This window comes from Pantherophis guttatus, chromosome 11 (assembly GCF_059756535.1).
Source record: "Pantherophis guttatus breed Tessera chromosome 11, ASM5975653v1, whole genome shotgun sequence".
Lineage (NCBI taxonomy): Eukaryota > Metazoa > Chordata > Lepidosauria > Squamata > Colubridae > Pantherophis > Pantherophis guttatus.
Genome location: NC_142073.1, coordinates 4,036,354 through 4,047,963, shown reverse-complemented (window position 1 = coordinate 4,047,963; position 11,610 = coordinate 4,036,354). Strand labels below are relative to the sequence as shown.

The 11,610-nt window shown below is 41.1% G+C and overlaps 1 protein-coding gene across 1 annotated transcript in view; it reads left to right on the top strand.

The window, feature by feature from the left end:
* The window catches only part of IRX6 (iroquois homeobox 6), a 13,354-nt gene extending 8,505 nt beyond the window's left edge, over positions 1-4,849 (top strand). The window contains exons 5-7 of the mRNA XM_087877083.1: positions 684-1,307; positions 3,507-3,624; positions 4,171-4,849. Of these exons, the coding sequence (XP_087733209.1) occupies positions 684-1,307; positions 3,507-3,619 (737 nt within the window). The 3' untranslated portion in view covers positions 3,620-3,624; positions 4,171-4,849. The remainder of the gene's footprint in view (positions 1-683; positions 1,308-3,506; positions 3,625-4,170) is intronic.
* The last annotated feature ends 6,761 nt before the right edge of the window (positions 4,850-11,610 follow it).

The following is an 11,610-nucleotide window of genomic DNA, read 5'->3' as shown; positions in this document are numbered from 1 at the left end:
ATTTAATCAAGAATGTAATGCTATAACTTTTATGAAGGATTTGCTATTGGAATAGCAGTTACAGGATAAAGAAGAAAAGTGAAACACGTAGAAAAAATGAGATATACAAAAATTATCACCATAGAAAAAACGAGATATACAAAAATTGTCCCCATGTCAGTTAATACTTAGTTGGGTACACTTTAGCATGAATTACAGCCTTACAACATCTTCCCATGGAGTGAACCAAGTCTTTTAGTTCTGCAGTTGTTATCATGTGAAACCAATATTAAATGATTGCTTCTATTAACTCGGTTTTATTGCTGGGTTGCTTCTGACTGACAAGTTATTTTAGTCAGCTCCATAGATTTTCAATTGGGTTAAGGTCTGGGCTATTCCCAGGCCATTCCAGCAGTAGAATAGGATTATCTTGAAACTCAACATCAACAAAAAAGTGGTGTTATTAGCCATCAAACCTCAAAAATACACTTTTCTCAAAAGGTTTTCACAATTTTGGCCAATACTGTACCTGAGCTACATTAGTACTTAAGATAAATATGTCAACTCCATTTAGATTATTTTGCGGTAGTTCCCAAGAAGCCAAATTACTGACGTCTCTACATTAAACCAACTTGACTTGCTCTTAATGAACTCCTTAAGGTGACTGTTTTCTGTTCTTTATTCCTTTTGATTTCGAATCATAGACCCCAAAATCTGCAAAGAAGAAAAGGAGCTGCAGCTGAGCGACCTGGAGGACTTGGATGAGGAAGAACCAGACATGAAGGTTGAAGATGAGCTGAAGCACCTTCATCAGGACGGCCTCCTAATTGGCAGAGCATTGACTGAGTCTGAGAAGAACAGCTGTACTGGAAGCTCAGCTGGTCCTTTTCATGCTTTTTCATGTGCCAAGCAACATTCACCGATTACAGGGGACTTTCTTGGCCACAAGGAAAATAACATAGCAGCGAGTCTTGCCACTCAAGGCCAACTCTACGAAACTCCAGAAAAGCCACGCATCTGGTCCCTAGCTCATACAGCAGGAGCCAACATGGTTGTGGGGACCACCAGCCATCCTGCTCAAAGGACAGAGAGCCCCGATTGTTTGGTGCTCAGGGGAAGGTGCTCAGGGACTGATGGACATTGCAGCGAAACAAGGCCACTGGGCAACCTTGTGAGAACACAACCCATTCATGACAAGGCCTTGGAAGAGCTGCCACCTCCAGCTAAGATCTTTAAGAGTCCAACCTTCAACCTACAGTCCATTGCACTAAACTATGCTTCATACCCTGTGCTAGGGGAGACATGTCAGTACGCAACAGGAACAGAAGGTTGGCCTTTTCATCTTGTTTTTATTTTCAGACTGTCTTTAGTTTGATAAAAGAAAGTTCATGTGAGGCCTGGAACTCCAATACAGATGTTTAAACTCAAGAGAGACCACTGAGCACTTACCGTATTTCTCGGAGTATAAGTCGCACTTCCCCCACTCTAAAATTGGGTGAAAATGTGGGTGCGCCTTCACACCAAATGTAGCCCCGCTCACCTGCTGGCCCCCACCGTTTGGCCTCTCCTTGCAGCAAACAGCAAACAGCCCATTTCAGCTTCAGCACAGCCTGATTAGCACAAGCAGCTGATTGTTGGTTGGATTGGCTTCCCAACCCTCAGCTGTTTCAGGCTGCATTGCCTATTGCTGCGTGGGCCTCTGCTGTTTGCTGCAAGGAGGCAAATTGCTGAGCAGTAGATTTTTTTTTTCTTGTGCTAATCAGGCTGTGCTGAAAATGAAACTAAAGCAGACTGTTTGCTGTTTGCTGCAAGGAGATAAATTGCTGGGAGGCAGAGGCAGATTGTTTTTTCTTGTTTTCCTCCCCCAAAAAGGTAGGTGCGTCTTGTAGTCCGGAGCATCTTATACTCTGAAAAATATGGTAGCTGTTTTCTGAAGTAGTTGTGGCTCTAGCATTCTCTTCTCAATTTTGGCAACATGAAGGAAATAGGCCATCCTGCTTATTTGGAAAGTGAGGCTAAAGAATTTAAGCTTTGTGGGTCAACTTTGGAAATGCAGAGAGGAATCTCATGGGTAGGAAGAAACCTCCAGTTTAGGGTCTAATCCGGAAACGTGTTATCTTGACCTACAACTTCAGTGAAATTGGCTAATGCACATGAGAAATGTGATGGCTTGCACAAACTCAAATCTGACTAATTTTGTTGACTAATGTATGAAGAACAAGCTTCAGCTTATAATTAGCAAATCGATTACTTCACACCTTAAATTGGGCAAGCAACTGATTTGCTTTTTTGTTTTTAAAAGAACAACTTGCTGTTGTTGTAGTAGTTGTTTATCCCTAAGGATTGAGTGGGAAATTGCAATTTGGTCTTTCTATGGTTCTTAAATTTAAGGAGGTCATCAGTCATCATTAAACCAGTTCACAATAACAATAAACAGTAATATTATTATATCTTGCCCAGAAAAACAACAACAGATTCTGTAGCAAAAAATGCTATATACTTATTCAGAAATCTTTTGTATATTTATCTAAAAAGACAATGAAACAGAAAAGAAATATTGAAGGCTTTAAAAGAAACCTTGGAGTAATACATTATATTGGAATTAATTCAAAATTGTACTGATATCTCTGTTGTTGTTATTCTTATTCTTCCATTGAGTTGTTCCTACCATGACATCATTTTTGCAGTATGTTAAAAAATGCACTGTTTATCTATTTTTTTCCACATTCCATCCTGAATCACCTTGCTTGGTTGGGAAGAAATGATCTCAGAACAGCAAGTCACGCTGGTATATGGTAGTGGATCTTCCTTGAGAGTCGTGGCCAATGACCTGGCCTCTGTTTCTAGAATGATGGAATGATCAAGTCAATATACAGATGCAATCTTCTCTAGAAAATTGTTTAGAGATGCAGTAGGCAGTAGGCAAATGTCTATGGAGATTCTCAGTCCTCCAGGTCATGGTTGTCCCAAAGGTGATTTTTTCAACTGGACTTTCTGGTTTTTCTTCGAAGACCTTTCTCTTCTCATCCAAGAAGCTTCTTCAGCTCTCAGTTGCCTCTTGAAAAAGCACCTTTGGGATATCTAAGAGCAAGTTCATAGAAATAATTATTTCTGTACGGTTTCATTATAGCTGGTTTTAATGGTAGAATGCAAGAAGGCAAATATTCACTCGGACAAACCGGGATGAGTTGGTTCCAAACTTCTCATGATTGGACCTTCATTGCTAGCAGAAAATTGCCTTATGGAGAAATGGATAAAAACTGACCAATCTTCTTTGTCTCCTCTCAAAGCTTCCCTGGGCTTGGAGTCATTTGAAAATTGTAGGGGAGACTATAGAAAGACCCATTGATGATGGCCTATCCTTTTGTATTAATAAATATTTGTGTGAATTCAAAGTTCTTCTCTTCAAAGATGGGCTCTGTAAACCAAAGCAGCTTTGCATGTCTGAGTGTAGCCTAGGATTTTTTGTGTGTGCGAGCCATTTCCATCCAAAGCTGAAAGAAGTTTCCGTTTCTCTGTTACGACAGGATTTCGGAGAAGCATACGGGCTGCTCAAACTTCTCTGGACCTGAGTGATGTTTGTCTCAGCCAACATAAAGAGAAACTCAGAACAGCTTTCAGGCCGGTGCTGAAGAGGTGAAAAAAGTGAGTCACGATGCTGTTGTGTTGTGTGGAGAGATGACTTGTGAAGTACCAGAGATTGAACCAGTTCCCAACATCCTTGATCAGTGGCCGTGTTACCAGAAACATTTGGAGTCTGAAAGGGGTCTTCATCCATGTTTGGAGCATCCAGCATCCCATATGCTGTGAAGCTGTTTTGTTATGAGTTGCTATTTTAATAAAGGGAATTGTCTTTGCAATTTGTTGCATGCTCTCTCTCTCTCTCTCTCTCTCTCTCTCTCTCTCTCTCTCTCTCTCTCTCTCTGCCAGGAAAAGCTATTTGTGGGCTCATTCTCATCCTAAAATTGAGGGTTTGGGGAAAATTTCATTGAATCGTGAAAAACAAGAAAGAGAAACCAAGTCAACTCAACCAAGAAAAGAGTTCAGGAATCAAAAGCAAAGAATGGGATTCAATCTGTTATTTCTGCTGTCTACCAGTAACATTGGTCCTGATAGTTCCTTTACTAAATGATCAAGATGAGGGATATTTGATCAGACTTTGGCTAATGAGATCCATTTTCTCTCTTTCAGGTTATGGAAAGCCACCCTGTTACTTGAACTTCTCAAGAAGGTATGGAAACATCAAGCTTCCAGGAAGACACCCATTATCTCTAATGTGAATCCTCATTTTATCTGTTTTCCTCTTTCTCGGAGCTCTTCGGACCATGAATGACTGTTACAGCTTCTCATGTCAGAAGGAAGGGAGGAGATAACCTTATGAAACACAACTTTAACCATCACAAGGCCAACCAGAAAACATTCATAGGGATTGGATTTTGCTATGTAATATGAGCATCTCTCCTGTGCTAAGTTTGTCACCAAACTATGTTAATTGAACTGTGACTCTCCGGTAAAATTCTGCCAATGTATTTTGGATTTCGGAGAGACCTTGACTTCTGTTGTAGATCTGTGTTGTTCTCTGTATAATGGAAACTAACAATGTGGTTGTTGAACCAACCTTTCTTTCTTTCTTTTTTTTTTCCTTTTTCATATCCCAAATATGTACGGGATGTGTGGGGGTTAACATCCTTTCAACAGATCTTTTAATACTTATTTTTCCCCATTTTTAACTTTAAGTGTGTTTGTGTGTCATGTTTCTGCAAAGGAGTCCTTTCCTAGTTCAACCTGCACATTTGTTTATTATTGCCTTGTACAAAGATATCACAGAAAGTATTTTTAAAACTCTTGAATTAAAATTCCAACAACTGAATGCTGTTGAAGAAAAATATGAAATTTAAGAGACAGGAAGAATGTGTGTGTGAGAGAGAGGGGGGGGTGGGGTGGGGAGGGAGGGAGGGAGAAAAACAGCAGTCACTGAGATTCATTACTATCAATACTGATTGAATTCTCTCCGTTTTGTTTCTTATATAATACTTTAAAAATCCAGTTTTGGACAATTTCTTTATCGATATGTTTTTCCCACTATCTGTCGACACGGTTCTATATTTATTGTACAGTCACAGTTATTGAACAGGGATGGGGTGGCTCAGTAGCTAAGACGCTGAGCTTGTTGATCGAAAGGTCGGCAGTTCAGTGGTTTGAATCCCTAGTGCCGCGTAACGGGGTGAGTTCCCGTGACTTGTCCCAGCTTCTGCCAACCTAGCAGTTCAAAAGCACGTAAAAAATGCAAGTAGAAAAATAGGGACCACCTTTGGTGGGAAGTAACAGCATTCCGTGCGCCTTTGGCATTGAGTCATGCCGGCCACATGACCACGGAGATGTCTTCGAACAGCGCTGTCTCTTTGGCTTTGAAACGGAGATGAGCATCACCCCCTAGAGTCAGGAACAACTAGCACATATGTGCGAAGGGAACCTTTACTTTACTACAGTTATTGTGTCAGGTAAATTCACCTTGGGGACAGGTATATACTGAACCTGCATCAGGATACAGGGTTTATCATTGTGACTGGGTTCACACATTACACTAAGCTAAGTCCCCCTGGGTCTGTCTGTCTCTCTGGTTGTCCCACTCTCCATCCATCTATCTATCTGCCTTTCTACCTGTCCATCCATCTTTTTTCCTCCCTAGGCATGATAGAGGCTTCCAGAATTTATCCAAGGAGTGGAGCAACTCATGGTGAGACCTGTGTTAGCCACTCATCACGGATCTGGATTCCACTTACAGTAGTGGCCAAAATTGTGGAAACCTTTTGGGAAAAGTGTATTTTTGAGGTTTGATGGCTAGTAACACCACTTTTTTTGGAGTTTCAAGATAATCCTATTCCACTGCTGGAATGGCCTGGGAATAGCCCAGACCTTCACCCAACTGAAAATCAATGGAGCTGACTAAAGAAACTTGTTAGTCAGAAGTGACCCAGCAATAAAACCCAGTTAATAGAAGCAATCATTCAATATTGGTTTCACATTCGAACAGCTGCAGAACTAAAAGACTTGGTTCACTCCATGGGAAGATGTTGTAAGGCCGTAATTCATGCTAAAGGTTACCCAACTATTAACTGACACGGTGATAATTTTTGTATATCTCGTTTTTTCTACGTGTTTCACTTTTCTTCTTTATACTTCTTTATATGTAATGCTATTCTAATAGGAAATCCTTCATAAAAGTTATTGATTACATTCTTGAGTAAATTATCTTTCCATTGATATATAGTTTTATGGTACTACTCCAAAAAAAAAAAAGTGGTGTTATTAGCTAGTTTTAAAAAATCCACTTTTCCCAAAAGGTTTCCACAATTTTGGCCACTACTGTCATTGATTTCTATAGTTTGGTACCCTTTTCTTTTAAGTTTTACATCCCTCTAAACCTTACAGTGCTGAGGCCAGAGTTAAAAGAGGGCATATGAGCCTGGCTCAGATACCATGGACAGCTCCAAAGTCATCAACCTGCTCCAATAAAGGTCTAGAGAGGGTCTAAAGACAAACGTTGGTGAGCAAAGAAGCTCTCAAGTAGATTGGGAATAGTGGCATGGTTATCTCATGACCTCATCCTTTCTGGACTGGATCTCTTTAGTCAACCACTCTCAGTGCATTCTTTATGGATAAGTCACCCTAATTGGCATGAAAGTTTGTCCTGTGAATATCTGCCTGGCTTGTTAACAGGGCAACAACATTTCCTTTAAGGCGAGGAAGGGATAAAGTAGGACATTCTTAGTAGGTCATCATCCCAAGTTTAGTTAAAAGAGCATTATTGCCTTTGACCAAGTTGGGACAGAAAAGAGTCCATCATTCGGCATTCTTTCTCCTTAATTAAAAGTGTCACCCAGCACTCTCTGGGCGGACAAATAAACAGAGCTGAAGCTCAGAAAAGAATGAAGCCTTTGTTCCTTGACTCATTGCAAGCAAGGCCCATAATTTAATCACTGTGCTAATTAAGAGGTCATCTGCAGATCAACCCACGACTAGCTTTTCCCCAAGTTCACCGAGGTCAACATTTTACCGTGTGTCATTTGTGATCAATATCATCCAATGGATCCTGCTTTCGTAAATCAGCAGGATGGATCTTGGGTTATTGAGACAAGACTGATACATGGATTCAGGAAAGGAGCAGGAGAGGAAAGAGTGAAGCGTGGAAGAAATACCAGGATTGGAGAGGGGTTAAAAGTCTACATCTTCAGGCCAGCGGCGGCATTCAAATATTGAAGGAAGATTCTTATGTGTGTGTAACTGATGCTCATTTGATTTCCACATCCAGGATAAATTATAGCCCTGAGGATGAACCTTTCCCACGAGACACATTTTGTATGGAGAGAGATTAAAGGGCTGATCAGACATGGCTGCATTATTTGAAATGGGAATTAGCATGATGGGTGGGCATAGCTGGAGTCCTAACCTTTGTACCAGAGTCCTCACTGTCTATGGAGATTCTCAGTCCTCCAAATCATGGTTGTCCCAAAGGTGCTTTTTCAAAAGACAGGTGGGCTTTCTTTGTTTTTCCTTGAAGACGTTGTCAGGCCTGGAAGCCATCTTTTTTGTTAGATCTTTAGGCCTGCCACATTTACTACTGTAGGAAACTGGGAAGTGGGGTTGTATGGAGCCAGGGTGATATATAGTCATACTAACATTCTTTTCTCAGAGAGTCAAGGACATCTTGCCCTGCACCTGGAAGGCTGGAATTGGGAGGCATCTCCAGTTGGGACGGTTCTTTGATTGGACCATTTGATGGACATGTGGGTGTTGGGCAGGGACTTGAACTTTCCTTTGGGTGAGGAAAACCTGGAAGCTCTCAGATTCAGGTTTTCCCAGATGTGCCAATATGACATCCCTAATAAAATGGAACTTTGAGGAAACTCAAGCCTTGGAGTTTTCTTTCATTGGGGGTGTTACTTGGAACCCTGAGAGACATTTTGCTTCTCATCCAAGAAGCTTCTTCAGTTCTCTCTACTTCTTCAGAGACGTGAAGAAGCTTCTTGGATGAGAAGCGAAACGTCTTCAAGAAAAAAGCTAAGGAAGTCCAGTTGCCTTTTGAAAAAGCACCTTTGGGACAGAATCCTCCATCCAATTCGTCAAAAGGGAGCTACACGTAATTCAGCAAAAATTAAAAGTGATGCACCTGAGGGTGAGTTAATCCATACAGCCAACCTCCAGAACACGTTCAAGAGTTTCCTTTGCCTTTTGTAGTATTCCTTGAATACATTGTCAAGGTACCTGGATATGATCTATTCATCCTTTCTGTGATGCATCTCCTTTCTGACATCCTTTTTTTTCGGGGGGGGGGGAGATCAGGAGATCAAGGGAGAAACAGCCCAAGCTGAGCACTGACCTGCAGTTTGCAGGCAGAGAAATTAAGCCATAGAAAGATAAACATTATTCCAAGTCAGATTTAAAGGATTAGTGCTTGTATTAAAGTGTATTAGCCCCGTTCAGAGGCTTTTGGAAGGCAGGCCCCTTGATTTCTCCTCCCATTCTTTCTCAAGAGGTACATTTACACCAGATATATCTTGTATATTCAACCTAATGGACCGATCATATCTTTTGTGCCCTGAAATCTAGAAACAAATATCAGTGATATACCATCATCTAATACAATGTAAAACACATTGTCAGTTTTGGCCAATTTTGTCCTAAGGCTAAAGAGACTGCACACAGGCAGGCTACCTTGGAGAAAAGTGGACTATGGCTTCAATCTTCTGAAGTTTGATGTTTAGAAAAGGAAACTGAAAGATTTTCTCAAGATGGACCTCAGTTGTGGAAGCAACGATAAATAGCAATAGCACTTAGCATTCTAAAAAGCAGAGGCATCACCCTGCCAACAAAAGTGCGTATAGTCAAGGCTATAGTTTTCCCAGTTGCAATGGATGGTTGTGAAAGTTGGACTATAAGGAAGTCTGAGACCCAAAGAATTGAGGCCTTTGAACTCTGGTGCTGGAGAAGACTCCTGCGAGTCCCTTGAACTGCAAGGCGATCAAACCAGTCAGTCCTAGAGGAAATCAACCCTGACTGCTCCTTAGAAGGCCAGATCCTGAAGATGAAACTCAAATACTTTGGCCACCTAAGGAGAAGGAAGGGCTCCCTAGAGAAGAGCCTCATGCTGGGAATGATTGAGGGCAAAAGAAGAAGGGAACATCAGAGAACGAATGGCTAGGTGGAGTCACTGAAGCAGTTGGCGTGAGCTTAAATAGACTCCAGAGAATGGTAGAGGACAGGAAGGCCTGGAGGAACGTTGTCCATGGGGTCGCGATGGATCGGACACAACTTTGTAACTAACAATAACAACTTACACATGAACATGGGAAGCCTACCTACACTTAACTCCCAGGCCACCCAAATCTTTAGCCAACATGCCAACCATTTCCAGTCGTTGTTCTTGGTAGAATTCCCAACTCTGTTGATGTTCCTTGTGACGTTCAAGAAGCATTGATTATAGGTCACCCTTAATATTACAACCAGTGAGGTCTGGTGAATCAACAACTGAATTAGAGTGACCGATCAGGGGTCTTTTAAGATGTGCTTTTATTCCCTTCCCTCCTTTTCTCTTATTATTAAAGGTCAAACAGGCCTTGCTGCAGATTATCCAGCTATCTCCAATTTCCCTGCAATCTGTCATCCCAGCAAGATATGTATCGCAAATCTCTCAAAATATAATCTTTTGGAATCATATTCTGAATACTGTTTTGATTAAAAAAAAAAAATCAGAGCTAGGACTGATGTGGAACTAATATGAAAAAGACTAGATGCGCGGTGAGCAGACGCCTTCCGTATTTAATAATCAAAATAAACTAATAGGTTCAGCCAGCTTGTTCTTGTAAAAAAAGAGAAAGAACCCCTCCATGCATTCATTAAACCCAATGATTAAAATCTGTTGGAAGGTCTTTATTACAGAGCAGATTTTGAGACGCAAACAGACGCAAGAGAACTGGATAGATTTTTTTTCTAGTTTTCTCAAGCTTGTTTTGTCCTACAGGGATTGCTGGCTCCAAAATTACATGTTAGATGTGGTTTTTGGATCTCAGAACAAAATTAAGTTGTATGGCAGACTTTTATAGAGCTCCACATAATGCTTGGAATGGCCTACATTCTTAGATGTCACCTAAATCGTTCTGAGTTTTTTTCTAGGTCTTGAATATATGTGGTCCTTGGCTTAATAACAGTTCCTTTAGTAACCATTCACATGGCACTGAAAAAAATGACTTACCACATTTTTTGGAGTATAACTTTTTTCCCTCATAAAAGAGGTTGAAAATTTGGGTGCGTCTTATACTCCGAATTTAGCTTTTTCAAAGCTTTTCTTCATCCCTAATGAGGTGCTAGCGAGGGGAACAATCTACCTCTGACTCTCAGCTGTGCTTTAGAAGCTTTTTTTCAGTGAAGCGATTTTTGGTGCTTTGCCTGCTCCCTCCGACTCTCAGCTGTGAAGCTTTTCTTCAGCCCTAATGAGGCGCTAGTGAGTGAAGCGATCTTCCGAGCTTTGCCTGCTTTTCTCATTGCTTCTCTCTCCAAAGATCAGTTGTGCTTTAGAAGCTGTTTTTTATCCCCAAGCAGGGGATAAAAACCAGCAAACTAATTGCTGAAGCTGACCAGACTAAGGACGCTAGCCAGATGAATACCTGATAAGCAGATTTTGTTTTTCCTATTTTCCTCCCCAAAAACTAAGCGGCGTCTTATACTCCAGTGCGTCTTATACTCTGAAAAATACGGTACGCCCATTTTTCAACACTTATGACTGTTGCAGTGACCCCATGCTCATGTGATCAAAATTCAGATGCTTGGGAACTGAATTAGAATTAGAATAGAATAGAGCTGGAAGGGACCCTGGAGGTCTTCTAGTCCAGCCTCCTGCTCAAGCAGGAGAACTTACACCATTTTAGATAACTGACTGTCCAGTCTCTTCTTAAAAACCTTCAGTGATGGAGCGTCCATGATTTCGGAAGGCAAACCATAATTGTTCTCACTGTTAGGAAGTTTCTCCTTAATTCCAGGTTGCTTCTCTGTTTGATTAGTTTCCATTCATTAGTTTCTTCTCTTGCCTTCTGATGCTTTGGAGAATAAGTTGACCGGTTCATATTTATGACGGTTGTAATGTCTGGCAGTCATGTGTTCCCCTTCTGCAGCCTTCTAACAAGCAAAGTCAATCATCATCTTCTTTTAATGACCCCATAATTCCTTGCGGGGTGGTGTCTGTGCAACTGAATGGAGCTGAGTGATTACTGGCCGGATGCCTTTCCCATCGCCATTGCAGAGTTTTGTTCAGCAGATATATTCTTTATGCCCAGAGAGAGAAATATCTGCCTCTACCTAGGATCGAACTCACAGCCTCCTGATTGTGAGGCGAGAGCTCCACCTCTAGGTCACTGCATCACTCTTAACAAGCAAAGTCAATGGGAAAGCCAAATCCACTTAACAACCGTGTTGCTAACTCAACAACTGTGGTCCTCCCCTCTCAACAGTAGAAAGGAAGCCCAATGTTAATATTTTTTTTTTAAAAAAACCTCTTAACTGTATCAACTATAGAAGAAGAAAAATATCCCAGAAAACTAAATTAGTTGGATTTGAGTTCTACCATCCTCTGTTTTA